This window comes from Crocodylus siamensis, chromosome 6 (genome assembly GCF_052110815.1).
Source record: "Crocodylus siamensis isolate JL-2025a chromosome 6, ASM5211081v1, whole genome shotgun sequence".
Classification (NCBI taxonomy): Eukaryota; Metazoa; Chordata; order Crocodylia; family Crocodylidae; genus Crocodylus; species Crocodylus siamensis.
Genome location: NC_143400.1, coordinates 77,254,303 through 77,282,143, shown reverse-complemented (window position 1 = coordinate 77,282,143; position 27,841 = coordinate 77,254,303). Strand labels below are relative to the sequence as shown.

Here is a 27,841-nt window from a genome sequence, read left to right as displayed (position 1 = left end):
TCCATCCTTTAGAAGGAAAGTTAGTTACATAACCTTGACCTTCTTGGGAACAAACAGCAGAATCAGTCTCAGCAGGTGTTAAGATTTAACATTTTCTGGTGACATTCAAGAGGATCTGTCTGTCCTACATACCCCTGGGAAATCTATGCTCTTTACATTTTTTCCCTAGAAGAGCTTTTCATTTACCATATATTCCCTCAGTTAAACCCAACAACTTTCTACCTGAAGTGAAGGGAGAAAGCGTCCCCTCTGAACTCAGCGCTACTACTATCTGGGGGAGTCAATGTGAAGCCACAGACTCATCTCCTCTATCAGTGTAGCATGTTAGTCAGAGCACTCAGGCACTTAACTCTATTTTTGCTGTACATAGCATTTTTTAGTTCTATAGTAGGGCAAAAATTGTATGTTTCTGTGCAAGCACAAAAATGATAAGTTACATTTTTCTACTAGTTTTGACTGGCCAATTAAAAAGACAACTGTCCAAGTACATGATTCCAAATAGCTAAAAGTTTGTAATTTAGTGTTACTATAAACATGAAATGTGATTTACAATTTAAGATCAAGTGATATTTTTCCCCAATTAAATGTTGCTGGTTTTCAGTTGCAACTAACTGGTTTGAACAAAAGCAACTCTAAACTTTTGGAAGTTGAAGATGAGTCCACTTTTAAGCCGAATAATTTTATAAGAAAAACTTTAACAAAGTGGCACTGCATATTCTGTTTTTAAAACAAACTATTGTATGTTGCAATGCCATATCTCCCCTTACTCATCTGCTTAGTTATCAGCAACACCCATCAGACCCAAAGGAGGAATGGGAGAAGAGGAAAAAAAAAAGGGGCAGAAACTAGTAGAGGTACTCCCTTTCATTTCATCAGATTAAAATGAAGGGATTTATACTCCTCTTAAAGTTTTATTTGTAAATCCAATGAAATACTACCATAGGCAAAACTTTCATTATTAGTTTTGCTTAGGAATTTTTTGGGGCAGGGAACATATTAGAAGAGGGAAAAGCTACCCATGTTAAAAATAACTGCTTGACAGGATTCCCTCTCAGATATTTCTTGACCCTCAATCATATAGCTGAAGTCTTTGTTCAATGTAGTATTAGTAGATTTAGACATTCAAGTTTTCAAAAGAAAAATCACTCGCATACAAAATAAAAACTCAACCAATTTACCTAGTATAGTTTTTGGTGGAAGGGAACAGAAAGCTTCTCTAACAAGAGTAACAGACCTAATGTATAATCAGTACTCAAAACATAAGTTCCCCAAAATCCAGTTAAACACTAAGCCATATGATTTCAGAACAGACCGCTGACCCACTAGTTAACAGTATTATATTTTATATTAGGTCATTATTTCTAAGCTTGTCTTAAGCAAGTATGCAAGATGGCTTAAATACTCTCCATACCACTTTCTTAAATTAAATGTTTCTTTAATATTAAATTCAGTCTACAGTGCTGTTTACACACACTAAAACCTCCAATGGTATTTCTGAGCTGGGAAGCCCAGGATGCTTCCCTTCTTTGGGCATCTCAAATGGTATATACAGACATCAGGCTCTATAACTTTGAACCTGAAAGTAGAGATAAAGGATATGAAAATAACAAATTGTATGAAAGATGAAAAATGCTGTGCCGTACATTCAGTTATTTAAGAACTGTGTAAAGTTGATTATGAACCAGGTTTGGTTTTTTCCAAAGAATACATATTTAAGAGCTTCATTTTCTGAAGTTATCAAACAAATGTAAATAATTGTGTACTTGATGTAAGGGTGAGTTGCCTCATTTTGTACATAGTAGTTAATTTCAATACATACATACTACTGAAGTAAATGTTCAGAAATTGAAACTATACAAGATTCATCTAATCATGTAAAAATATTTACATTAACTTAGTATTGATGCATTTTATCTAAAAGATAAACGAGCTGCTGAATCTCTGCCACGCTTAAGCAGCACAATAATATTGGGGTTTGCTTTAATACACCAATATTTACGTGCTGCTAGGGCGGAACAAGTATGGCAAATCTTCTGTTCATCCAGGTGACAGGAACACAACCTATTAATAAAACTTGGCAGAAGAATTATCTTCAACTGTGTCTTTTCCTTAAATTCCTAAAGCAGCAAATAATGATTAGCATCTTTACAAGATCATGCAAACCATGATGTGCTGCTAGAGTAATTTAAGGTCTCAAATGAAAGACTCAGGTAACCTAAATAAATTTATTATATGGACTTAAAACATTGCCAAGTAAATATAGTCACAAACTTACCTGTAAAATTAAAAATCTATTATGGTCCAGGTCAATTCCATGACTTCGAAGTAGAATACCAACATCTTTGAATGTTTTTTTCTTCCCACTGATTTGGTAGACAGAAGAATTATCTCTGTAGGCAGTTCTAGATACATAGAAATTGCTGTTAGGAATGACTTCATAATCATCCCCTTCCTGTTTTGAGGAAAAACAAAACCAGAAAAAACAAAATTGTTACTACTGAGTCACCGCTTTACTTCAGTTTCCACCATTAAATAGTTTTACCATCCCATTCAGGTTTTCAGAAGTCAATTGCACCCTAGGTCCCAGTTCTGTTGAAACCTATAGCAAAAATACTAGGGTGTAGACACCTCACAAAACATGCAAAAGTCTGCCTTGCAAAAACAGCTTTAAAAATCTTCATAGAACCACTCTAACTTGTTTAAATGAGTAAACCCTTTTTTTTTATGCCTGTGCCACCTCTTACATATGTTAGTATAAAAAAGACCTAATTTAATCTCAGTTTAGCATCAAAGGAAAGATTCTATCATTCAAATCAAAGAGGAAAAAGCTAATTTCAAATAAAAAAAAGCTACTCCTTTCTTTATTTTTCAGATGAAGCAGCCCCGAATGACTTAACCTCTGTGAATCCATGCTCTTATAGTGCAAGAAGAGATTTTTTAAAAGTTAATTGCCTCTAAATACATTTTTTATTTAAGAGAAATGGACCATAAACACAGTAAACCCAAATGTCATGACCAGATAGAAAAAAAAATCCACTTAAGTTCACCTGAAATGGTAACTAAAACAAAATTGATACCAATTATTTATAAAAGTTTTAAAGAAACATGCATCAATTTTAAGAATTGGGAAAGTGGTTTACCACTTTCCCAGGCTAACTCTCAAGGGCACAGTCAACTTTGCTATCAAAGTACATTCAGAAATTATATCACTCCATAAACTTAGTTAGCTTCTAGGTACCAATACAAATTCAAATGAAAACCACAATAAATCTTGTACCTGGAACTGGCAGTCTACTATAAATGTAAGTAAAAGTTTTATTTGTGTTATATTGAAATTTAATTTGGACAAATAGTGCTTGAATAAGAAAACTTGATTTTCTTCTTAACTAACCTATCTATCAAATATACATTTTGGTATTCTAATAACTAAAAATATTTTAACTTTCAAAAAGCTTTTTAGTATTTATGGCAAGAGATAGGTACACTTCCTACTTCTGTTTCTTCAACTCTGTGCACACCATAACCCCAAACTTAAAATTTCTTGGACACTCTTACTGATATTTGAGTTGAGTTTTGTTGGAAAAAAAAAATACACTAAAAATATAAAAATGTTTTTATTTAAATAAAGTCAAATTTTCTCTAATGCTCTATGTTCCCAATAAGTCAAAATTATACAAAAGCCTACAGCTAGGTAACTGAAGTGGAAAAATCAAATAAATGTTTTGAATTCTGTAGTTGTTTCAGCCAAACTGAAAAATCATTCAACACTCAGCCCTAAATATTTCTGAAATTATTCAGACTTTTGAACAAGAAAGTATCAGCTTAAAATTTAAGATATGCACTAAAATATGAGAACACCACAAAAGTTTTCAATTTTACTTTTAAGCTACTCTAAGATGAAGTAGAAAAATAGTAGTGATGGGTATAAATTGTTTAGTAGTTACAATCCAGAAGACTCATGCTGTTGGTTCTTAGGACTTGCAAAAAAACCTTATCTATGGAGTTGCTAAGAATTTTAAAAATATATAGCTATTTGAAAGAGAATGAGTGCAAATTTCTAATATTATTTCAAAGTAGAACAAGTCTTTTATATTTCTAAATATATTAAAAATTAATTTCACCTACTTTGTGAATCAAAAGATACAAATATATAAAAATTATCTGCTTTATGCTGCATAATTTAGCTAATTAATTTAATAGGAGAAAAGGGGGTTACTTCATAAGGATAAAACCAATCGTATCCTAACCTAGTTCCAAATTTAAACACAAAAATGCTAAAAATTCTAAAATAATTAAATTATTTTAGAATTTTCATTCTGTTCATTTTTATATATAGCCTCAGTATTTTTAAGCAGAATACATACCTTGTCAATGATCTTTTGAAAGTGTACTTCCACAGTACAACTCTGGATGTCCTTGTATTCGTCAGAATTGTGGATCAGCACAGAGAGCTTTTTGGATCTGATTTTTTGTGCCCGATATCCAAATACAAAAAGCATTGAATCAATTACATTGGATTTTCCACTGCCATTTGGCCCAATAATACATGAGAAGCGCTGCATGTTATAGTAGGGAGGGGAAAAAAAAAAAAAAACAACAATATTCAAACCTTAGAACAGTTCCTGGCCAATGTACTTCATCTATTCTGTTTGTGGATAGCTTAAAATGCTGTTATTTCTAGTGCAGGAAATTGCAGGCTATTGGGAAGCTTAGTTTTTTACTGCCAAGGGTAAAAAAAAATACAACCTATTTAAACACACCTCCAGTGAGCTCAGATTTCTGAATTTTATGCTGTAAACTCAGAAAGCTCTCTCATATCAAATAAGCATGGTTTATAAAGAAACTAGTTCATAATGTATTGACATGTCCTAATGTGGTTAATTTTTAGTGTTCTTGTGTTTGTGATTTAACCCTCCAAAGGGAGTTAAAAAAATAAAATTAAGCAAAGAAAAATTGCTTTATTATTTTAATTTAATTCACACAGTATCAGAAAGTTACAGTTTGACTCTAAACTGTCCATTTTCTCTTTTTTACACTAAAATAAATTAGACTGGTTTTAAATGATATTACTCTAACTCTCCTACTTTAAATGTTTAAGTCAAATACTTATTTTGGGATAAATGTGTTTAAAGTACTGTAAGTACTAGACACACGAGATCTTACCTTCATTTAAGAAATACAAAAAAAAAAAAAGAAAAAGAAAAAGAAAAAAAAAGAAAAATACCTTATGAAAAGGTCCCAGAATTTGCTCCCCAGCATAGGATTTGAAGTTCTGGTTTACAATATGAGTTATCATGAGGCGAGGAGCTCCAGCTTCATTGGTCATTGCTGGTGGTGGGGGAGGAGAGATGCTACTCAAAATTTCTTCTAAACTTCGATTACCAAGTTCCTCATTTAAGGCTGCTAAAATACATACAAAATAGAAGAAAAAAATAGAAGTGATGAGCTCTTGATGACTAGAAAGCCCTTAAAAATATCTAATTTAAGTACTAAAGCAAAAAAACTTGTTTCTACCCAAACTGGAATCTACCCTTTGACTTTTTTTAATACTTAAAGTGAAGTAGACTTTAAGCATCCCACTTCACAAGGGCTATTTTATTTTGTCTTTTATGAAGTAGATACCCAAGATACCCCATCAGTTCACTTGTGAGTTCACATTCATTATGTAATTCTTATTTCCACATGCTTCAGAAGACAGTGTGCAATTACAACAGCTATGACTATTGCATTAAATCTACAAATCCAAACAAATAGGTTAATTCCATCTAATTAATAACTGAATAGCAATATTTCAGACATGCTCACAACTCGCTTTAAAAAGAAGATTTGGGGACTGCTACACAACGCTCTGGAAGCTGTAATGACAGCACAAGTACTCTTCAAAGACAGGAAGTTTGTTACGAAAAAACAAACTGGCCCCTGGATTTCAATTAGTTATAGCAAAGCAGATTTTCAACTGTTTCAAACAACTCTTCCTTAAGTGGATACCAGTTTGGCACAGCTGTCTGCATATTAAAAGCATTTAATATTTTATTTTAGCAGCAACACATCTATGCCTACATAAAGGCTATGACTAGTCTTTCTACAGTTGTTTTCAGCACAAAATCTATTCCAGTAAACTTTTATATAAAGTACTCATGAAGAATTAAGTCACAGACTAATTATGTATTCAATCCCCAGAAAACCCATATTACTATCCAAATAAAAAGTTAACGCTATTCTACTACAATCCAAACAACAAGATAACTCAAAAACAGGCATAGCCTACCAACAACATTTTACCTTAACTAGAACAGTGATGAAACACTTAACTCTTTCAAAGCCATATAAAAATCAGATTTAAATTCAACTTGACAAAGAAAGAGTTTATATAATATCACTTCTTAGAAAAAGAAAAGCAAGTTTAACTTACAATAGTTCAGTTCAACTTATTGCTCAAAGCACACCAAGTATGCATGCATGGCACAACAGAATAACAATACAGACTTACCTTGCTGAGACCGTTTACCGAGCTGTGCATCATCTCTTCCCATTTCCATGTCACTGGTGGATTCTTCGACGGGCTCTTTTCCTTTTTGACAAGCTGCTGTAGAGGTTTTGGTTCTCTTCCTTGGCATGATTGCTGTTGGCTGTTCCCCTCTGATTCCAAGCAATCAAAACTAGTGCAGGGATCTCTCTCCTTTGCTAACACAAACAAGAAAAAAACCCCATGACTCAAGAGCTGGGCGTATCACCCCCTTTAGGATTATACCCACATGTATGCCCAAACACCAAAAAAAAAATCAAATTCATGATTGAATAGTCAAAATACAACTCAATTTAAAATAGAAACTAAAGCCCAGGCTTATAATGACCGTATTTCAAAGGCCCTCAAAATGAGACTTACTCCCTCACAGCTACACAGTAGGGAAGATTGGCTATTGAAACTCTGTAAAAGCCACATTTTGTGCCATCGTTGATGCATAACAGCCAAGTTCAGATAGAGAGTAACTATGATGCTACTGGCAAAATTGTGCTACTCGAGTAATAAAACCAAATGAACATCCCATATGGCTATATACTCAGACAAACGTGTATATACAGAATCCTGACATTTTAAGAACATCTTCAACAAATATTGTACTTTTAGTTCATTATCTAACAATTTTCAAGGAGATTTCCATCATTTATAAAAGCTTTAGTCCAAAGTAGATTAGACTGATAAAACACTGCCCACGAGAAGTAGAAAAGTTCCCACTATAGTCACTTTTTTTTTTTTTTTAAATAGAAAGGGCCAAAAAAGCTAGTTAAGCACAAGAATGATGTAAATGGGTGGGGGGGAATCCCCAAAAGCACAAACCAAAGGAGGGGCGGGGGGGGGGGGGGGAAGAGACCATTGCTTGGCACTTCAAGCTGCTGCCAAAAAAAGTAGGAACAGAAAGCAACTGATCAGAGAGGAGCTGAGAAGCAAGAAGACTGAAGAAGTGAAATATTCTCCCCAAAGAATCTAAATTGCTCCATCGCAGCAAGTGGTGAAGTTAGCTTGGAGAAAAACAGACATGAGAAAGTTTACTTCGCACAAGATAAAAAAAACTGACGTGGTTAGAAAGTCATCTTACAATTGGTGCCAATCATTTGACGTTTTCAGACCTACCCCCAACCCGTACTCTCATGAGAGCCCTTCATTTGGGACAATGGGGGAGGGGAAGTAAAAGAGAATTCGTTTTAAGACAATTTGAGTCCATGCCCCTGTTATGAAATGTTCCACAAGAGCTGTATCAGATATGTACAGCTTCTGAAGGATCCAGAGGATCCCCTCCCCCCCAATTTATTCGTTTCTACTTGAGTGGGGCGCGAGAGACTACTTGCGCTTAAAAATGAAAAGAAGAAAAAAAAGAAACGAGTTAAGTCACCAAAAAAAAAGTTCCAACAAAAACAACACCGCTACTTATCCTCGTTTTCCACGTTGGACTCTCGCTCCTATCTCGTTCTCAAATCACCTTGCCAAGCACGAACCACTTACCAGACAGACTCCCCGATCCCCTCAACGCGTTTCAATCCAACCTCTCGACCCTCTCCAACAGCCAAATAAAAGGCGCTTGTTAAAAGCATCGTTCGCGGATCCGCTGCGAAGCGCGACTCCCGCCGCGCCGGCGAGGGGGGCAGAGAGCCGGGCTCAGGCTTCCTCCCCCGCTCGGGAGCCGCCCCGGGGCCCCGGGCACCTTAACCGACGGCAGCGACGGGCACCTCGGCGGGAACCCGTCTCCCCGCGACCCGCGCAACTTCGGCCCGGGCGCTGCGGTTTGGTCGCGGAGGTACCGTGACATCGCGGCGCCGAAATACGCCGCTGCCCTGCTCTGCCCTCCTCTCCCGGAGACTGGTCCCCACAGGTCCATAAGGATACCACGGGGAGCCCACGCTCGCTACGCCCGTCTGTGCCCCCCGGATCAGCGCGGTTGGAGGACGGGGTGGGGGTCGCCCAACCGTGCGCGCGGCGCGGCGGGGGAGGCCCGGGCGGGGCGGCGGCCGGGGGGGTGGGGGGAGAGGAGAAGTCAAACCCACCTCCCTCTCCGCACTCGCCAGGGCCCCCCGCAGCCGCTCTCTCCCGCCGGCGGGCTCCTAGCTCCGCTCGCAGCGCGCGGAGTCCCCGGCGCCACCTGCCCCGGAGCGGTTCGAGAGACCCCCGAGCCCGCGGCGGGGCGAACCGAGCCGCTCCCACATCAGCGAGCAGGGTCGGTACCTGCGGGCGTGGCAGGCGACGGCAGCGCGGCTCCGTGCAGCAGCGGCGTTGGAGGTCCCGGCGGCCGCCTGCAGCTTGGCGGCTTCCACACTCGAAAATGGCGCCCAAACTGCAAACTCGAACCGAAATTCGTTAGAAAGGCGCGGGGCATGCTGGGTAGGCGCGGGGCCGGCCCCTCGCGCGTTTGAAAGAACAGCAGGAGACACCCTGGCTCGCGCCGCCGCCATCTTGTTTTCCGTTACTGTGTGGAGCGGGGCGGGATGCGTTAGCGGCTCCGCGCGTTTCCCTGCTGCCGCTCCCAGAAAACCCGGGGCAGGCGGCTGAGGGCGCCGCCAGGGCTGCGGGGAGCGTCCCGGGCCTGACTCGGCTCAGCCGTGGGCGAGGCTCGGGCGTTTGGTAGTGGGCGGGGGCCAAATTGCCGTTTGTTTGGGGGGGGGGGAGGGAGGGAATGTGAAAAAAAATACATATTTAACCGAAAAGCCGGCTTTTTAAAATATTAATTAATAGGGGCCGGTGACGTCATCGAGCGGTTGTCACCTGGTTTGGGAGGGTCCGTTAGGAGGTGGGGGAGGGAAGTCTCGCGTGGGGACGGGGCAGGCGGGGAAGTCTCGCGGGAAGTCACCATAGAGACGGACAGCTTCGCCTCTCGGTAACGGCGGAGGGCAGCGGCGCGGGCAGGGACAGCCCTCGGGGTCATTGTTCCGCCCGCCCGGGGTTGGCAGGAAACTACTGTCCCACGCGTTTCGTCCCCCGTCCGGTTCCGGGGCTGCTGCGCTGCCCTGGCCAGGTAACGGGGGCCGGGCGGGGGCGCAGCCGCGCATTTGCTGGGGGCAGAGCGGGGTCGTGCTTACTGCCTTGCCTGGGGGCTCCCTGTGGCCATCTGCCCCTAGTCACACCCCGGCCGCAGCTGCCCGCGGGCACGGCAGAGCTGCTGAAGGCAGGATGGGGTGCTTGATGGGGGAGGCAGAGGTGCGAGGGCACTGCTGTGATGGGGTAGGTGTAGAGCCTGGCAAAGAAGGTGGAGGCCGAGAGGGAGTGGGAAGGACTCTTGTTTTCCCAGCTGTGACATTGGTATATCTAGGAGTCCTGGTGCCAGAAGTTAACACAGCAGCATGTTGGCATCTCAGCACTATTCCTAATGCCTGGAGCTTGGGCTTCCCATGCAGAAAGGACCCCTGCCCACCATTCGCATTGTTCCCTTTCGCTTCCCGGCAGTCTCATTCGGTGCCCTGTTACCCTTGTTGCATCTCCCCCTTGTATCCCCCAGTCACATTCACAAACTGTTCTCCAGCACACAGCAGGCAAGTGGGATGCTTTTCAAGACAAGGAAAGGAAGTAGGGAAGCTGGAGGCATAATATAGGAGAAATGCAACTTGAGCAGAAGCAGGGTAGGAAGAAGCAGAGAGAGCTGAGAGCATCCTGGCTGGATCAGCTGGGTCTTAATTTAGTCCCCATTTTGCTCCATTCGGACACTACGGATCAGGGGTGGGCAATTATTTTGGGTGGAAAAAGGCTGAGTTTTGACAAGCCATCACGGGCCACGTGCCAGGGGCAGATAAATATTAATTTTCTAAATTTTTTTAGGGGCCCTGCAGTCTGCATCTGGCCTGGCCTGCATTTTGCCCACCCCTGCTATAGATGATCACTATAGTAAACACATCTACTCAGGGCATCAGGCAGCATGCAGAAATGGGTATTGAGATGAATAATTCCTTGAGCCATATTTTATGTACCTCTTGGTCACAATAGGTGCAATTAGACCAATAAGGAACAGTCACAAAAGTGACTCTAGGGCTCGGTGCAAGGGTGAAGGGGGCAGGGGTTTAGGTGGTGGTCTCAATCCTTCCAGTCAAGCAGTAGGGCTCAGGCAGGAGCAATCCTACTGATCAGTGCATGGCTGTGCAGATGGTGTCATCAGCGAGCTTTGGCTTCTTCAGCCCTGGGATGTTGTTTCAAGAAGGATTGCTAGGAAGAGATGGGATACACCTGCCAAAGAGGGGAAAGAGTATCTTTGCAGACAGGCTAGCTAAACTAGTAAGGAGGGCTTTAAACTCGGTTTGCCAGGGGATGGAGACCAAACCTCTGAGCTAAGTGGGGAAGCAGGTGACCTGGAGGAAGCACAAGCAGGAGGCAGCAGTGGGGGAGGCCTTATTCTTCCTGAGAAAGTAGGGCAATTGACTAGTTATCTCAGATGTCTGTACGTGAATGCATGGAGCCTGAGAAACAAGCAGGACAAATCAGAAGTCCTCCCACAGTCATGGGACTATGACATTATTGGAATAGCAGACTTGCTGGGGTAGTGCACATGACTGGAGCACTGTCATGGATGGGTATAAACTAGGGGTGCACCAATTTTGGGGAATTTTGGGGGCTGATACTGATAGCCCATATTTAAGGAGGCATATTGGCCAATACTGATCCGGTATCTGATACAGCTGCCTTCTGGTGATAAGTCCAGTGTGGTGGAAGGGGTGATGGGGGGAGCAGATGGAATGGGGCAGGGGCAGGCACTGCCCACCCAAGGCCTGGGGGCTGTGGGGGGGAGGTAGGGCATGAGATGGAGGTGCAGCTCCTGGGTGGGGGCAGCTCCCACCACTGCTTGCACTCCAGGAGGATGGGGGTGTGTGCCCCCAGCTATGCACGGCACAGGGCTGGCTGCAGCTACAGGGTGGAACGAGAGCTGGTGCTGCGCAGGGCTTTTCTTGCCTGAGGCTGGGTTTGGAGCGGGCTCTGGTAGTGCTGGGAGGAGGCTGCACCCACCCCAAATTTCACGGCAGCTCTGCTCCCAGCCCTGCGCTGCCAACTGGTGCAGCCCTGACTCAACACTCCACCTCCACCCAAGCTCCAGGAAAAGACACAGTTGTGCTAGGCAGCAGTGTGGGGCTGGGAGCAGAGTTGCAGTGAAATTTGGGGTGGCTGCAGCCTCCTCCCAGTGCTGCTGGAGCCCACTCCAAGCCCAGCCCCTGGCAAGAAAAACCCCATGCAGCACTGGCTCTGACTCCACCCCGCAGCTGCAGCTCGCCCTGTGCAACGCAGATCTGGGGGCACACATCCCCCCTGCCCTCCTGGGGTGCAAGCAGCAGTGGGAGCCATTCCCACCCCATAAGCTGTGCCTCTGTTCAGTGCCCCCACCCAGGCTGGGCAGTGCCTGCCCCTGCCCCCTCCCTCACTGCGGGGGGTGTTGATCAGCCCCGTCCTATGCCTCTTCCTTTCCTACAGCATGGGCATTTATCAACCAAATTATCACCTCATAGGGCCGTTATCCAATATAGACATTTTTCTTTGTATTGGTACCGATCTGATACTGGACCAATGTATTGGTACGCCTCTAGTATAAACTGTTCAGGAAGGCCAGTTGCCGGCAAATAGGAGGAGAAGTTGCACCTTATGTGAAAGAGCTGTATGATTGCTGGACGATCCAGCTGTACAAAACTGGAGAGAGGCTTTTTGAAAGTCTCTTGGTTAGGATCAGAGGGGATGTCATGGGTGTGTGCTTTAGACTAGGGTTTTTCAACTCCTGGGTCAGGATCCAAAAGTGTGTCATAAGAAAATATGAAAGGACCACAAACAAACTTTAAAAATGGATTCTCCTTTAAAAGGAGAAAAAGGTGGAAAACCAACCTGCCAGGGCCTGTTTGGTCTTGGGGGAAGCAAGGGGGGTACAATCAGGCAGAGGGATGCCACATATATGTGCGTAAGCACACATGCATGTGGCAGCCAAGCAGCATGGAGAGCAGCTCCTGCAGTTCCCTGTGGGTAAGTCTGGGACGGAGGGAGAAGGGGATAGATAACACACTGAAGGAGGTGAAGGGGGGCATAGGCAACATGCTAGGGAGGATTGGTGTGGGGGGTCATTTGCCTCCCTCCATATTTGTGTGCCCATAGCAGGCACAGGGCTGCAGCTTGACCAGGTAGGAACTGCCTTTGGCCTAGTGGCAGGACCTGGCACTGGAGGGCAAAACGAGGTGGCAAGACTCGTTGCTACCACCAGACCCCCCACACCAGCTGTGCCACCAGCAGTGTGAAGAATAATGTAGGGGCTGTGCTGCCCTCTCCTCCTGCCAGTAGCTGCTTGTGCGCTGGACTGTGGCTGTACCCCACCATCAAGACTTGGCTACCACTGCTGCTCCTCACAGGCCGGAGCTCTACCCCAGAGGAGAGGTGGGGTGGGAGGCAGCATGGGCAGCCTGAGGGGAGTGGTGCCAGCGGCAAGGCCACAGCATGGGGTAGAGCTACAGCTCTGCTGTGTGAGCAGCTGGCAGCAGGAGGAGGAGAGGGCAGCATGCCCATCACTTCTTCCCCTCCCCCCATGTGCATTACTCCTTATACTGCTGACGGCAGGGCTGGCACGGGGGTCCTGGTGGCAGCAGCAGCAGAAATGAGTCTCTCAGCCCTGCTCAGCTCTCTGCCATGTGGCTGCAGAAGCAGCTCCTGCCCATGCTTGTGTGGCCAGGCTGCAATCCTGTACCTGCTGTGGGCGCACAAATCTAGGAGGGTACATACCCCACACACCCCTTATCCTGGTACAAAAAAGTTTGAAAATCACTGCTATAGACCGCCAGGCCAGGAGGATGAGGTAGATGAGGCCACCTTCAGACTGCTAGCAGAGTTTCCCTACCAGACTAGCAAGTTTCTCTGTCATAGGCTCTGGTTCTGGTGGGGGACTTCAGTCATCCTGACATCTCCTGGGAGGGCAATCCAGGAAGTTTTTGGAGAGTGTTGGGGACAACTCCCTGGTACAAATGTTGGAGAGGCCAATCAAGAACCGTGCTCTTGATCTGGTGCTCACAAACAAGGAAAAATTGGTGGAGAATGTAGAAGCAGATGTCAACTTGGCAGCAGCAACTATGAAAGATGATTGAGTTCATTATCCTGAGGACAGGAAGGAGGGAGTATGGACCCTGGACTTCAGAAAAGCAGACTTGGATTCACTGAGGGTACTGATGGGCAGATCCCCTGGGAAGACGGCCTGAGGGGGGAAATTTGGTTGCATTTTAAAGAAACCTTACTAAGGGCACAGGAACAAACAATCTCGATGTACAGGAAGACTGTCACCATAGCAAATATGGCAGAAGACCAGCTTGGTTTAGCAGGGAACTCTTCAATGAGCTAAAATATGAAAAAAGCTTACAAGAAGTGGAAACTTGAACAAACAACTAGGGAGGAGTATAAAGTATTGCTCAGATATACAGGAATGAAATCAAGAAGGCCAAAGCACAGTTGGAGTTGCAGGTAGCAAGGATGAGAAGGGTAATGAGAAGGTTTTCTACAAGTATGTCAGCAACAAGAGGAAGATCAGGGAAAGCATGGGTCCCTTACTGAATGGGAGAGGGGGGCAACTTAGTGACAGATGATGTGGGAAAGGCTAAAGTACTCTACTTTTTTTCTCATCTGAGACTTCACAGGCAAAGTTAGCTCCCAGACTACTGCACCAGGCAGGAGAGTTTGGGGCAGAAATGATCAGCAACAGTGGCAAAAGAAAGTTAAGGATTATTTAGAAAAGTTGCACATGTACAAGCCCATGGGGCTGGAGGCAATGCACCTGAGGGTGCTTGAGGGACTTGGGCTGATGTGATTGCAAAGTCGCTGGCCATCACCTTTGAAAACTTTTGGCAGTTAGGAGAGGTCATATATAGTGCATGTCTTTAAGGGAAGAAGGAGGGTCCAGAGAATTACAGACCAGGTAGAAAAAAATTACAGACCTTAGTCCCTGGAAAAATTGTGGTGCCGATCCTCAAGGAATCCATTTCTAAGCACTTGGAAGAGTGCTTAGAATCCAGTCAGCATGGATTCACCAAGGGCAAATCATGCCTGACCAGTCTGACTGCCCTGTATGATGAGATCGGCTCTGTGGATGTGGGGAGAGCAATATATGTGCTTGACTTTAGCAAGGCTTTTGATACTGTCTCTACCAGCATTCCTGCAAGCAAGCTAAGAATGTATAGGCTAGATGAATGTACTGTAAGGTGGATAGAAAACGGGCTGGGGCATCCAGCTCAAAGAGTAGTAACCAATGGCTTGATGTCTAGTTGGTAGCTGGTATCAAGTGGAGTGCCCCAAGAGTTGGTCCTTGGGCCAGTTTTGTTCATTGTCTTCATCAGCGACTTGGAGGATGGTTTAGAGTGCACCCTCAAAAGTTTGCAGATGACACCAAGCTGTGGGGGAGGGAGGGAGGTGACAGGAGTAGTAGATATGCTGGAGGGTAGGACAAGGATTCCCAGAGAACTAGACAAACTGGAAGACTGGACCAAAAGACATCTTGTGACAAGCACAAAGACTGCATTTAGGATGAAACAATCCCACACTGGTACAGGCTGAGGACTGACTAGTTAAGCAGAAATTCTGCAAAGAAGGACCTGGGGGTTACAGTGGTCAGTAAGCAGTACTTCTTAAGTGGCCCTCCATCCCAGTTAATTGTCCACACCTGCACTAGGCCATTCTCAGTGGTGGCAGATGACAAAACAAGCAGCAATGGTAACAAGTTGCAACACGGGAAGTTTAGGTTGGATATTAAGAAAATCCATTGTCGTTTTTAGTGGAGACAGATTAAGAGTCGGTATATTTGGAATAAGTCCAAGGGCATAATGAGGAGTTTGTACTATACTGGCCATGTTTTACTGATTGTATGGGTGCAGTGTACTCTATGAATATTGGATAAGTGCATAATTTGCTTAGCTGCCTAACCATGCCAGTTTTGCATATTGTTTATTGTCTCATGGGTTAAGCATAGATCATGTAGATATACACCATTTTCAGTCCTGCTATCTACTTTTCTATGCTGTTTTACTTTGGTATTAAAAGTCTTCAAAATAGTGGGAGCTAGCAGCATTAAAACTGACTAAATCCAGTCATTTTGCTAAGCTTTTAATAGCAGCTGTGAACCTCTCCAGGTCAGTCATTTTCAAGGCTAGCAACCCTGAAATTATTAGGAGCCTTGAAAATGACCAGACCTGACAGAGCCATAAGCAGTGCTCATTAAGTATGTGGCCCTGACAGGTCTGTGGTATTAGCAATCCTGAACCTGACTCCTTCCAATCATTTTCAAGGCTTCTAATAGTCACTCTTAGGGCTGCTGACAGCACTGTGAACATAATGAGTATTGTTTACATTAAGTTCAGATAAGTGCATACTCCAGGTAAGTGCATAGCCTTTTTTCAATCTGGAGGCCATGCACTTAAATGGAGTGTACTCTATTTCAGTCTTGAGTGTTTTCAATCAATCATATCATCATTTTAAACTCTTATTTAGAACCAGAGATGTGGATTTTCCAGAAAATGTTGAATTGAAAAATTTCAGTGCCCTAAATAGAGTGTGATCTGATTTAGCATGTTTATTTTTGATATTATATTTATATTTAGTAAACTTATATTTAGTAAACAAAACTAAAAAAAGTACTCCCCATGTTAATTTTATGTCCCAATAGCCACAAGTATTTGAACTGAAATGTTTGATTAGGAAAACAGTTAAATACAGCACACAATGTAGTTTAAATTTTATAGTCAAACAAATTCAAGCCTTTATGTGGAAAGAAATTACTTTTATTGGAATACTTGTAAAAGTGTAAAGACAATATACATTAGCATGTACTTCCCTTACATTGTTTGTTTAAATTTAAGGAAAAAACAAAGGCACTGAAAAATGTTGACACACTAATTTTAGCACACCCAAAGAACTGTGCATGATATGCCGTGTTTGTCCACTCATCTACTTCAGTAGAGTTTAACTCTCTTCCTCTGAGGTAACTGTGGCACCTCCAGTTTCACTGTCACTATCTGGAGGATCATCTGCACTACTGATTAGTCCCATTGCAGAATCCAACTGAGGCAAATCTGATTCAAAACTACTAGAACCTCATTCTCTTTCACTAAAGGATGGTTTTACCAATGAGTCTATGGGCACAGGCAACTTACCATCACACTGCATCTTCTTCACTAATTGTGCTTCTGACTGATTCTCCAGAAGCAAGAGATTTTGAGAAATAGAAACAAGCTTAGTGGTGCATTCATTTGATTTTGATTTGACCCACACAGCCAATTAGGTGAATTCATAACTTGATTTTTGGTTTGCATTATTATGAGAGTGTATTTACCCTCCTGTTAACAAATGAATGAAACATCTATGTACTCTCTCACACGCTTCCTAGGGATAATCACCTGAAAAGCATTAATTACAACTTTGAAACTACCAAGCTTGCCTAATACTGTATTTGCATCCACTTATTGTTACTAATGAATTTTATGAAACAATGAATTTTTAGAAATGTGAAATTTCCCATGGAAAAATAAAGCATTGCCCCACATCTCTGGTTAGAACTACATATTTTAAATGTCTTTCTTCTTAAAACTGCTGATATTATCTTAGAATTTAAAACAATATATTAATTAAATACATCTATAATTTATCTTTTAACTTTTTATCTTTTGCTACCAAGGCATTGGGAGCAGAGAGGAGAAGATGAAAAAGTTACAATAATCAAGTGTCTAATAAAACTTGAAATAAAAAAATTAAGAATTAAAAACAAAAAAAAACAATTGAAGGATAGGTCAGAAAAATAATATTTGAAGCGTAGGGAGATACAGTTGTGGTGTATCCAAATAATTGTGAAAAACTGTTAAATTTGAGGGGTAGTTTTAATAAAGTACAAGTATATCAATTCTGTCTCTTTTAAAAAATATTTCATAATAGTTCATATTTTTTTCTTATGCAAGATGAGGAAAAACAATCCACAGCCCCGTTCAGTATAAACATGTATTCTGTTTTGGAATTAAGAACCTGGATGATTGCTCTGTAATTGGTTAGTGGATAGATCACACTTGGAATATGTTTACAGTGATAGCCATGCAAGGTAGTAAACAAAAATAATATTGTTGTCTAAACATCTTTTATTGATATGGAGCTCAAGGTATTTTAGATACCACAGCAGTGTCCCTCCATGCTTTTAGGATGGAAACAGGAGAAGGCAGTCATGTTCCAAATTTGGGAGAGTTTAGATATTTAAAAATCAAATTGTTTTTACTGTTTTAAGGTGGAGTCGGGGGAACTTAGTACTAGGACAGCATGCTAAGGGGGTTGAAAATTAATGCATGGCAGCATTTGTATTTCTTTAGGACCTGGAGGAAACCTTGCATAGTAACTCAGTGGCATATTGTTTCTATGTTGAAGGAATTCCAGAAGGTTAGAGGCCATGTGTGTTGTATAATGGTATATTCTCCCCTCAATGGGAGCACATCCATTAATTAACATTAATGGGAGTTATGTACATCAAGGGGCTTCTCCTAAGTCCATTATCACTGCAGAGTTCTTTATAAAAACTTCCTGTTTCATTGTGATATTATTCTCTGAAGCTGCTGTTTGCTGTTTTCTTTATCATGACAAAATAGTTAGTTTTTTAAAACTGTTCTCCTTAATTGTATACGAAGAACAGTGTGCTGCTTTTGGTCAAGGCATGGCTATTTTTTTCTTTATGTATAATTATAATACAATAATGTAAAGACAGTATATTTCTGATTTGACACACTCTAGTTGCTCCAGTGTGCAGAAGAATATAAAAAAGATTGCAAAGGCAGACATTCAATTTAGGAAATGCCTGGATTAATGTTGTCCATGTAACCTTAATTTTGGACCAATGGATGTATGCATAATGAGGTAGTTAAAGACTGTATCATGGCTAAGTAAGGAAGTCAGAAAGCCAAGGATGACTCAATTCAGTCTTTGCAAGTTAGTCTAAACTGTGTCAATTGAATTGATAAGCAAGTGAACAGCTACTCGCTTTTGATTCCATAAATGCAGCCACATACATGTCTGCAGTGGCTCAGGCCAGAAGCAGGGGGGTTGGTAGAGCACACCTACCTCACTGCTCAGCTTGAGCCGACAGCTTGGGCCAAGGCTAGCCTGCCCACCCTGCAAGGTGGGGTTTGTAGGGGAGGTACAAAGCATCCTGGGAAGCTGGGCAACTGTGAGTTAACTTGAATCTGGAGGGGATCTGGGACAGAGGTTCAATAAACTGATTTAACCTAAATCATTTAAGTCTGACACTACATCCATCCAGGTTTATCTTAATCTGGTTTCAGCCATTTTTAAAGCGATTTATGTGCACTGAACTTCTGTTGTGTTACGGATTTGAACCAGTTTCTGATCACCAGAATACTGTATAATGTATACTGGGTTTATGTGTAATTTCTGTCCCTATCTTATGTGCTATTTTTTCTGATTGAACCCTTGTCTCTTTCCATACATAGGGTGATGGTATGCAGGATATGGATCAAGTTGAGTAACAGTGAGCTATTTGTAGGGTCCCTGCCTCATTTGTTGCAAAGGTTAGAAGGTATGTAGTAAAGATCAGATTCAAGATTAGGTGAATTTACATGCCTGCCATCAGGGTGGTCTCCTGCTGCCAGATGTCAAGTTCCAAGGATCTTAACTTCCAGAGTCTGTGATCAGAATTGTTTTGGTTTGGTTTTTTTAACATGGACAATATATATATTTTCCTAATTGCATTGTAAGCTGTTCCAGCTAAAACTTTATTAAAAAGAAAAAAAATTCTGAGGCAGAACCTGGGAAATTTCATCCAAAGCTGTTAAAACTTGGCAAAGTTTTAATCCAGTGAAAACTAGGCCTTTTACAGAAGATGTTGGACAACCCTAACCACCTGAGGCTCTGCTTCATAAGTTGTACTAATTATCTGAGAATTGCCTACTGGCAACAAACAAAGACTACTAAAAAAACCCCTGCTGAAATGATTTTTTTTATAGTTATTTTAGCTTTCCCACAGAGTATTAGACAAATACATTTGTACATAGATGGCACTGATTCCAGACATCTTTCATTGCCTTTCCATTCTTATTTAGTTAACAGCTTCACATACATTTTGCATTTATACCTAATTAAAGTTTGTGTCTGTGTATGTGTGATTGTATTGCTGGTCTTGTTTGGAGAATATATAGAATGTTAAATGTTTTAAATAATATTATTTTAGGTGTTGGTTCTATTTTTATGTTAGTTATTTAATGATATTTGTTTTTGTAGGTGTAACCTATCCGTTGAAGAAACCTACTTTTTTTTTTTTGCTTGTTACTTCATCTGGACTATTTAAGCAGGAAGCTTTTAAAGAATGAGGTTGAAGACATCACTCTCAAAGGAACCAAAACATATCCTTTGTCTCAGAGCAAAACATTAGAACCATGTAATAACTTTGCATAACTTTATTAGTTCTGTATTATACATGCTGAAGTAAGGCATTTTAAGTGTTTGTACCGGCACTATGAATTAATTTGTACACATTATACAGATGTAAGAACTTACTCTTTCCTGCTGGCCCAATTATTCAAGAATCTGAATATCTCAAGCTGGGTGATAGGCATACCTCATTTTCAGTGATTCTATTTAGAATGTAGGCTGTTTATTACTTTGGAAAAAAGCACCATCATTTTTCAGGAAAGTGGTTTCTTTTATCCCCCTTCTCCCCTTTTAGAGTTTCTGTTTACTTTTGGAAAGAGATCCTCTTCCCCCTTCCAGCAGCTAGTAAGTGTGCTACTATCCACTTGTCTGCAGTAAGCCTAATAAACTACCACTGTTGGGTAGTTACCGGGTATGGGCGCTTGCTCTTACATCCAGTTGACATTCACCAGTCCTCTCCAGGGGTACTGCAACCCCTGGTCAGTTTGGTTGGGGCTCTTATTCTCTCTGTCCTCCCGCCTGCCATAACTTTGATGTTTTTATTTTTTGACGTTATTAACGAAAGGGAGGAGTGGTGACTACCCTGCCTCCAGTACAAGTCACTGTTGGTTCCCTCCCCAAGCTCCGTGTCAATAAAAAAAAAAAAATGGAGGGAACAACAAAACAACCAGAGAAAAAAGGTTCTTTTCTTTTTTTCTTTCTTTTTTTTTTTTTTAAGATGCACTCTCCACTTTTTTTATGGAATTTCCTCTCTAGGGACTGAGTCCTGGACAACCCCTTGGCTTAATTTGTCACCTTCTCCTTGCTGGTTGCAGCTGTGCCCAGCTTAATTGGCAGCCCCCGGCCAATAAGAAGTCAATATAAACAAACAAAAAAAAGAGGAAAGATGTGGGAGAGCGTTGCCTTCTTCCCTCTCTCTCTCTACCAGGTGGTAGCTTCCTTCCTTCCCTGACGCCTGACCCGTGATGCCACTGGCGAATGGGGTTTTGTTTTTTCTTTACAGTCTCTCTCTCCTTTTTTTTTTTTTTCCTTTTTATCGTGGCCCTGCCTGGCTTAATTGTCGGCCTGCAGTCATCAATCAGCACTTTGGAAAACAAACAAGTAAGTGGCTTGGGAGCATCCGCCTCTTTTATCTCACTCTCTTTTCTCTTCTTTTCCTTCTTGTGCTCCTTCCTTTCTTCTTTCACTCTTTTAGCGTGGGGTTCTCCAAGCTGCTGAGACCCAATCAGGCTCTTACCCTGCTGCCGGGGATGTCAGTGTCGGGTTGAGCCTTCCCAGCCTCCATCCTGTCTGTGGTCTTCCATCTTCCCTTTCCCCAGTGTCCTGGTTCTGCCTACAGCCCCTAGATATTGCCCCAGCCACGGATCCCCACCAATCCACCTCACCTGCAGAGGTGATGAAGCTGAGCTGGGGTGAACTGGAAGCTCCTACCGTAGCGTGGAGGTTCTATTCTGGTTGAGCCCATTTCCGTGGCCGAGGGAACACCCCAGGTGAATATCCTTCAGTCTTTCACACCACCACCAAAAGTATATGCTTCACTAATACTTATTAGTGTATTCTTATTAGGGTATTCTTCACTGTCTTCTTAAAGGGGAATGTCATTAGTTCCCATGACACTATTAATAAACCAAGAAGTACTTGTTTGGATTATGCTTTTATGTTTCAACACTGAGGTTCTTCTGTAGGTGGAGCCTAACATTTAATTTGTTTAATAGGTATGTATTTTAATACTGTGTTTATTTTAAAAATGGCATAAACTTTTATTTTATTTTATTTTATTTTATTTTATTTTATTTTTTGTTGTTTTAAGTTGATTTTTGACACGTCTCTTTCTAATGTGAAAAGCAACATAAAGATCTTATGTGAAGAAAAACACCTTCAACATATGCAAATGACAGTTCCTTAAAAATTTAAGGGTTTTTTGTTAACTTTTTTTTGTAGCAATCCTTAATTTTTCACTGTTTAAGCAAGATGTATATTCTAAGATTACTTTCAATAACCAAACAGCTTATTAGAATTCAGACTTCCTTAATTCAGTTACACATAAAGAATTGGTTAGTTGTGTGGGCTGGACAACAGCTGATGAACTGTATTCATGCAGCGATGATCATCAGATTATGAAATGGAACTTGTTAACTAGTGAGACAACCCCAGTAGCGAAGCTTCCTGATATCTACCCTATAGATTTTCATTGGTTTCCCAGAAGTGTAGGTGGAAAGAAGCAAACCCATGCAGAGAACTTTGTACTCACAAGTTCAGATGGTAAGTTGTCTTTAAAACGTATCTTATAAATTCCCAGTGCATTATGTATAAGTTATTTCCATTAAATGTGAAATGATTTCCTATCAATGTAATTATAGATGAACTACAGTTATTTTTAGACAATAAATATATAATTGTACTATAGCTCCTTTTTTTCTTTCTCTGTGCCATGTGCTTGATCCTTTGCTTTATTTGTCTTGCTTGCTTTGTTGACTTTGTTTTGGTGGGGTGAGGGAGGCATGGGGCTTCGGGGATGGAAAAAGAAGGCAGAATGCAGGAGTGGTATTGGACTGTACTCTTTCAGAATAATTTTCCTCTTTATTCTGTTCTTACACACCTTTTGTTTGAAGTCCACTTTTTCCTTTTAAGAAAGAGACTTTTCCCAAAACTCCTATTACTTTATCAAGGACACACTACATAGCAACAACCATCCCTTCAAATGAGAGCCTGGGTAGAGGTTCCTCCAGAACCCATTAGTACTACTCCTTAAGAGGTTTTGTTTATGCCAGAGACTTACTGATTTATGCAAACTTTGGTGTGAAACTTTTATGTTGTATACCACAGGTAAAATAATTATAAAAAAAAATATCAGACATATGCATCAACAAACTGCTTAAGAAACAAGTGTCTGTTAAACTGCCTCAACACAAGGTGGTAGCCATGTGCCTTAAACACTGTACCTCAAAGATAACTGTATATTGTACCTTAAACTGTTAATCCCTTTCCTTCTGTCAGTAGTGAAGGATTTTGTATCCACAATCACTAATGGTTTACTTCATGGGGGAGAGATCTTTTTCATTGTCTTCAGACTTGTTACCGCTTCCTTCATTCTGCTTTTAAATAACAGTCTGTAGTTGAGTGACATTTGCAATTGTGAATTTTCTTCAACTGTCAGTAGCTCTTCCTCCCCCACCAGGTTCTTGATGCCATTTTTAGTTTTATTTTTTTGGTTCACATATTTTAGGGGGTGAAATTTCCTCTTGGAATTTCTCTAAGGAGAAATGTGTCAAAACTTCAATTCCTTCTTTTTCTATAAATTCATGACTTTTTTGCCTGTTATATATCCAGGTTGGTTATATTAGTTCCAAAGCCCATATCCAGTCAGATTTGGAAAAAGTCTTTGTCTTCTGCACAGATATTTTGGTGGACAGTTGTTGACCAGTTGTTCACCCTGGAGTTTTAGTTCATTTTTTTGACTATCCTGAATCAGACCACTGAACACTTTGTAAATAAAAAGTTGGAGCCTCAATTTGAATCTGGTCAGTAAAGAGCTCATATAAAGCCAAGGACAGATTTTATGCTTTACCGGTAGCCTACATGGTGAAGGAAGTGTCTTGCAGTGTTTCATAGTAGTTATTTTTTTAAGACCTAATGCAGGGTCGGAAAATTATTTTGGGTGCAGGGCTGCTTAACGAGGTTTGGTGAACTTTTGAGGGCTGCATGGGTAGCCCAACCCCTTGACAGTTGTGGGCCTGCCTCTGCCCCCCTATGACCATCTTGGGACCAGAAGTTCCACCCCCAAACCCCTGACCTTTGCCGCAGGAAATACCTCCCATTGCCCCCAGAAATACTGCTTGGCAGGGGGGGTTGGGTTTGCCATTGTAGAACCAGAAAAAAACCAAATCATATGCTAAAAGTCAAACACTTACCATAACATATTTTAATTTTATTACAAAAAATATTTTTGTCATGATTTGTGTTTGCATACTATATATAGAGGTGATTGCATAAGAATTTATTTTTGAGTTATTAAGTCTTGTATATTGTGTAGGGGGTATGGTTGGGGCATGGGTTTGTGAGGGGTTGTGGCTGCATGTGTTGGGTATAGGTTATGTTGGGGGGTTGTGTATATGTTGCGGGTTGTAGGGGCAGGATGTGGGTATGTGGTGCTTGTGAGATGTGAGGGAGGATGGGGGTGTGTGGGGACCCACCCCAACACTCCTCCTTGGCTCAGCAGCAGGCAGGGGTGCTTGTGTCTGGCACTGTTGCCCAGCAGTGCACAGCTGCAGCCAGTGCTGCACATTGCAGCAAGGAGCGCAACCCCCATTGGGCCATCTCTTATTGCTGGTGGTCCCCGCTGCCCGCAAACAATCACCACACTTGCTCAGCATGGAAAGGAAGCCACATGCGCTGGAGCTGGCTGCTTTTCTCACTCCCTGTCCCCAAAACACTTTACTAACAAGCATAATTTCCCTCTCCCTTGGATTAATCTATCTGTTATCCATACGCACTGGTCCACCTTGGTGGTAATGATAGGAAGATAGAATGATCATGTTGGCACTTGAGTTCAGTCTACATTACCACTTTTCTTAGTGATGACTTGTAGGGATGGAAAAAAAGTGATCTTTATGGGACTCCAAAGTAGGAGTCTGGTGATTAAAAGTGCATTTACTTAAAAAGGGTGATATGGGGAGTTCCTCCAGAAAAAAATACAAACCAAGTATAGTTTGTTTTTTTTATTTTTGCTGGATCTTGCATCTAACAATATTATGTTAGGATTGACCATATCAAATTCTGTAGAACGCTTCCAGGATGATACTGATAATGGGTCATGGAATCATAGAGGAGTAGGGGTAGAAAGCACCTCCATAGGTCATTTAGTCCAGTCCCCTGCCTGAGGCAGGACTATCCTTATCCAGACCATCTACACAAATCCACATCCTAAACTCTTAATCAAACTAGTCAATCCTGACACAACACAAGACTTAACGCACTAACTTGCCACAGGTGTAAAGCAGGGGAACCATGGCAGCCAACATCCTGACTCTGTAAAAGGTGGTGAATACACGCTCAAGAGATCCCAGGTAGAGTGCTGTGCCTCCTGCTTTACAGGAAGGCAAAAACTCCCACAGTCCATACCAATCTGGGGCAGAATTCCTTCCTGACTGCAAATATGGTGATTGACCTGAAGACTGAACTGAGGGGAGGAGCAAGACCCTCTAGCCATGAACTGCTGGCTTTAAGTCCCAGCAGCAGCACTGGCACACCCTAGTCAAAATCCCTAGCCTTGGCTGCAGCCAACACCCAATGCCTTTAAGGGTTTTGTTACTCATTACACTTTAAACTTCTCAAATGTTGACCAGTGTGAGTGTTGAAGGTTTAGAGCAGTCACATGTTCAGGCTAAAAGCCTTTTCTAACTCCTTTTCTGACTGTCCCTGTCCTGGATAGCTGAGACTTGCCACTAGAGGGCTGCCAAGCAGGGGTCCAACCAGGAGCTCTAGCTGTGAGTTGCCACTAGAGGGCTGGTGAACCAGGACAGGCTTCTACCTGGTGAGGGTGGGTTGGGGAAATGGATTGGTGGGGTGGGAGCATGAGACTAGAAGGCGAGAGGTTGTGAAATGGGAGGTGGAGAGGCAGGGGGAATGGAGGCTGAAGGTTGGGTGGCTTAATGAAGGAAGTCAGCCTTGGAAGCCACCGAAGGATAAAAGAAAAAGGGGAAAAAATTAATTTGCGAAGAAAGAGTAAGTAAATTAAAGACAATCTCATATTTTAATAAATTGGGATTGGGTAGCCCCAGCTCACAGGAACCCTGATCTGACTCCATACCTTGCTCCCTCTTCCACAACCCCTAGCCCTCCGTCCCAGACCAGTCTGTATCTCTGTCAGAGGCTTAGCCAGTTCACATCCCTGGCACCAGGAGGCAGAGTTAGCTTGATGCCAGTACTACCTGCTGCACAATAGAGTTTAGGGAGTAGAAAGTTTGTCCGCACAGAACAGGGTGGGGGGGAAGGGACACGGCATGCTGGGATGCTGGCAGACTAAAACTTGGGCGGCTTTTCTCTGGGGAGTGGCCACATATGTGTGAAACTTGAGCTGGATAACACGAATCAGAGAGAAATCTTCCCTGCAGTGGTGTAACTTTTAAGATACCTTAAGGTTGCTTAAAAATATATTAAACATCTTAGTGTATGGACAATCCACGAGTTAAGAGGTCTCTAAGTTGCCTAAATTTAATATGTAACACAGCTCTTAGGAAGGCTTTAAAAAAACCACCAAGATAAGTAGCAGCATGAGCAGGTGGAAGTGGGGGTGGAATTTCCTTTCAGCCCCATGTGGCAACTTACTGACAACTTGTAACAGAAGAACATCTATTGGGACCATTAACATTAATTTCCAAAGCATGTTCTGCTCTGAATTGTCCAGAATTGTGATCTAGTATACGGATCGACAACATTTTTGCAGTGTGGGAAGCTGCTTTATTAGAGCTTAGCTCAAAGCACTCACTATTTCCAGCTCAGTTTGCAACAGCCAGAACTGAAGTCATTGCTCCCCACTGTGTTGTAGCCACCACCGCTGAAGTCTCATGTTGGCAAAATGCCACATAATATGGCTCTGCAGTCCATAGGTTGCTGACCCCTTGTTTAGGATTTTGGCTTTGGTTAAATGAATTGCTTAACTGGACTGTGGATAGTTTCTCTGTGAGCTTGGGCAATTTCTGGCTATATCTGTTGTGTCCGGCGTGATTTTCTTCAGTGGTGGATGGGCACAATGTACATTTGAAGGAAGGGAAAAAGCCTTCCCTGAACAAGGCATTGGATGTTACAGTGAGGATTTATGCCAATTGCACACAACTTTTTCACTAACTAGGAAGAGTTTGCATTGGATTTGTAGGTAAAAACTCATCCATCTGGGGTATTCAGTACTTCTTGAGAAGTGAATGGATTATAATTATGGAATGAAGGCTGGCTCTGCTGACTAGTGTATGAGGGATGAGTCCATGTAACTCAAGAAGCCTTCCCAAATACTTGTATATTTTCAGCCAGCTAGGATGCTGGGTTCTCCTGTGGGCTGCATGCAGTCAGATTTAATTAAGTGTGTTATTACCCAGAAAAAGTTATTTTGGGTGGGAATGAAAACTTCTCTGGAGGCTGAGTATAAAATTCTCTTTGCACAGACTTGGAGAAATTCTTTGTTTTGGCCTATCTGTTATGTCCTTTATTTTCTATCATGGACACTTGAATTCCCATCCCCTTTTTGCATGTGGCTCAGGTCACAAAACCAATGTAATCTGAAAGCATTAGCCTCAATTACTGATCAGCTAGTTATTTGAAGGCCAACATATTTATTGTCATGAGGAAAAAAAACCTGTTGAGAGCCTATCAGATTCTTGATATGTGGATAAAGGGCAGTTGTCTCTTGGCATATATGGGGATTCTAATGGGATCCAAGAGTCACTAGCTCTCAACTCCTTATACTGAAGAATCAGAGATCCCTTTTCCTTTATGCTGTTCAAACTTGTGGAGGCCAACACTGATGAGGTAGCTGAGGAAATATGGGGCCTTTTTATGTTTCTAGAGGTCTTGAATCATTTTGCTACTTTCCTGACACTGAATTTGCTTGCCTCATCTTTGCGACAGTTTCATGCATTCTACATTAGGTTCAACAAAATTAGACTTGATGTGCTGTGATCAGTGGCTGATGATGAAGCAGACCCTTTTTGGGTCACTGCATCCTTGCCCTTTGATTCTCTACTTCCAGTCTGAGGTATAGTGACAGATGGAAACTTCTGAAACATCTACTGGATTTAGAACAGTCTGAAGGTTTGGATAAAATCCAGACACTCTGTATAGCCAGAGAGATTGGAGGGAGGGGGGTGAGAATAATAAGTTAATGACTTTCACATCCACTTTTTTGGTGCTTATGTTGACTTGGAACTTCTCAGAATTTGCTAGGAATCCAGCCCA

General features: G+C 42.1%; 2 protein-coding genes across 7 annotated transcripts in view; one reads left to right on the top strand and one right to left on the bottom strand.

The window, feature by feature from the left end:
- Positions 1–8,870, bottom strand: part of SMC4 (structural maintenance of chromosomes 4) — a 68,748-nt gene extending 59,878 nt beyond the window's left edge. The window contains exons 1-5 of one of the 6 annotated variants that reach the window (XM_090051142.1): positions 8,720–8,870; positions 6,491–6,684; positions 5,225–5,403; positions 4,365–4,556; positions 2,276–2,452 (exon numbers count right to left, since the gene is read on the bottom strand). In XM_090051142.1, coding sequence (XP_089907268.1) covers positions 2,276–2,452; positions 4,365–4,556; positions 5,225–5,403; positions 6,491–6,617 — 675 coding nt within the window. In that variant the 5' untranslated portion in view covers positions 6,618–6,684; positions 8,720–8,870. Of the gene's footprint in view, positions 1–2,275; positions 2,453–4,364; positions 4,557–5,224; positions 5,404–6,490; positions 6,685–8,541; positions 8,699–8,719 lie in introns of those variants that run through there. The other 5 variants (XM_090051146.1, XM_090051144.1, XM_090051143.1 and 2 more) reach the window with 5 other exon arrangements.
- A 434-nt stretch (positions 8,871–9,304) lies between these two features.
- IFT80 (intraflagellar transport 80) overlaps positions 9,305–27,841 on the top strand; it is a 154,190-nt gene continuing 135,653 nt past the window's right edge. The window contains exons 1-4 of the mRNA XM_090050581.1: positions 9,305–9,506; positions 18,958–19,043; positions 19,745–19,869; positions 21,941–22,156. Of these exons, the coding sequence (XP_089906707.1) occupies positions 19,830–19,869; positions 21,941–22,156 (256 nt within the window). The 5' untranslated portion in view covers positions 9,305–9,506; positions 18,958–19,043; positions 19,745–19,829. The remainder of the gene's footprint in view (positions 9,507–18,957; positions 19,044–19,744; positions 19,870–21,940; positions 22,157–27,841) is intronic.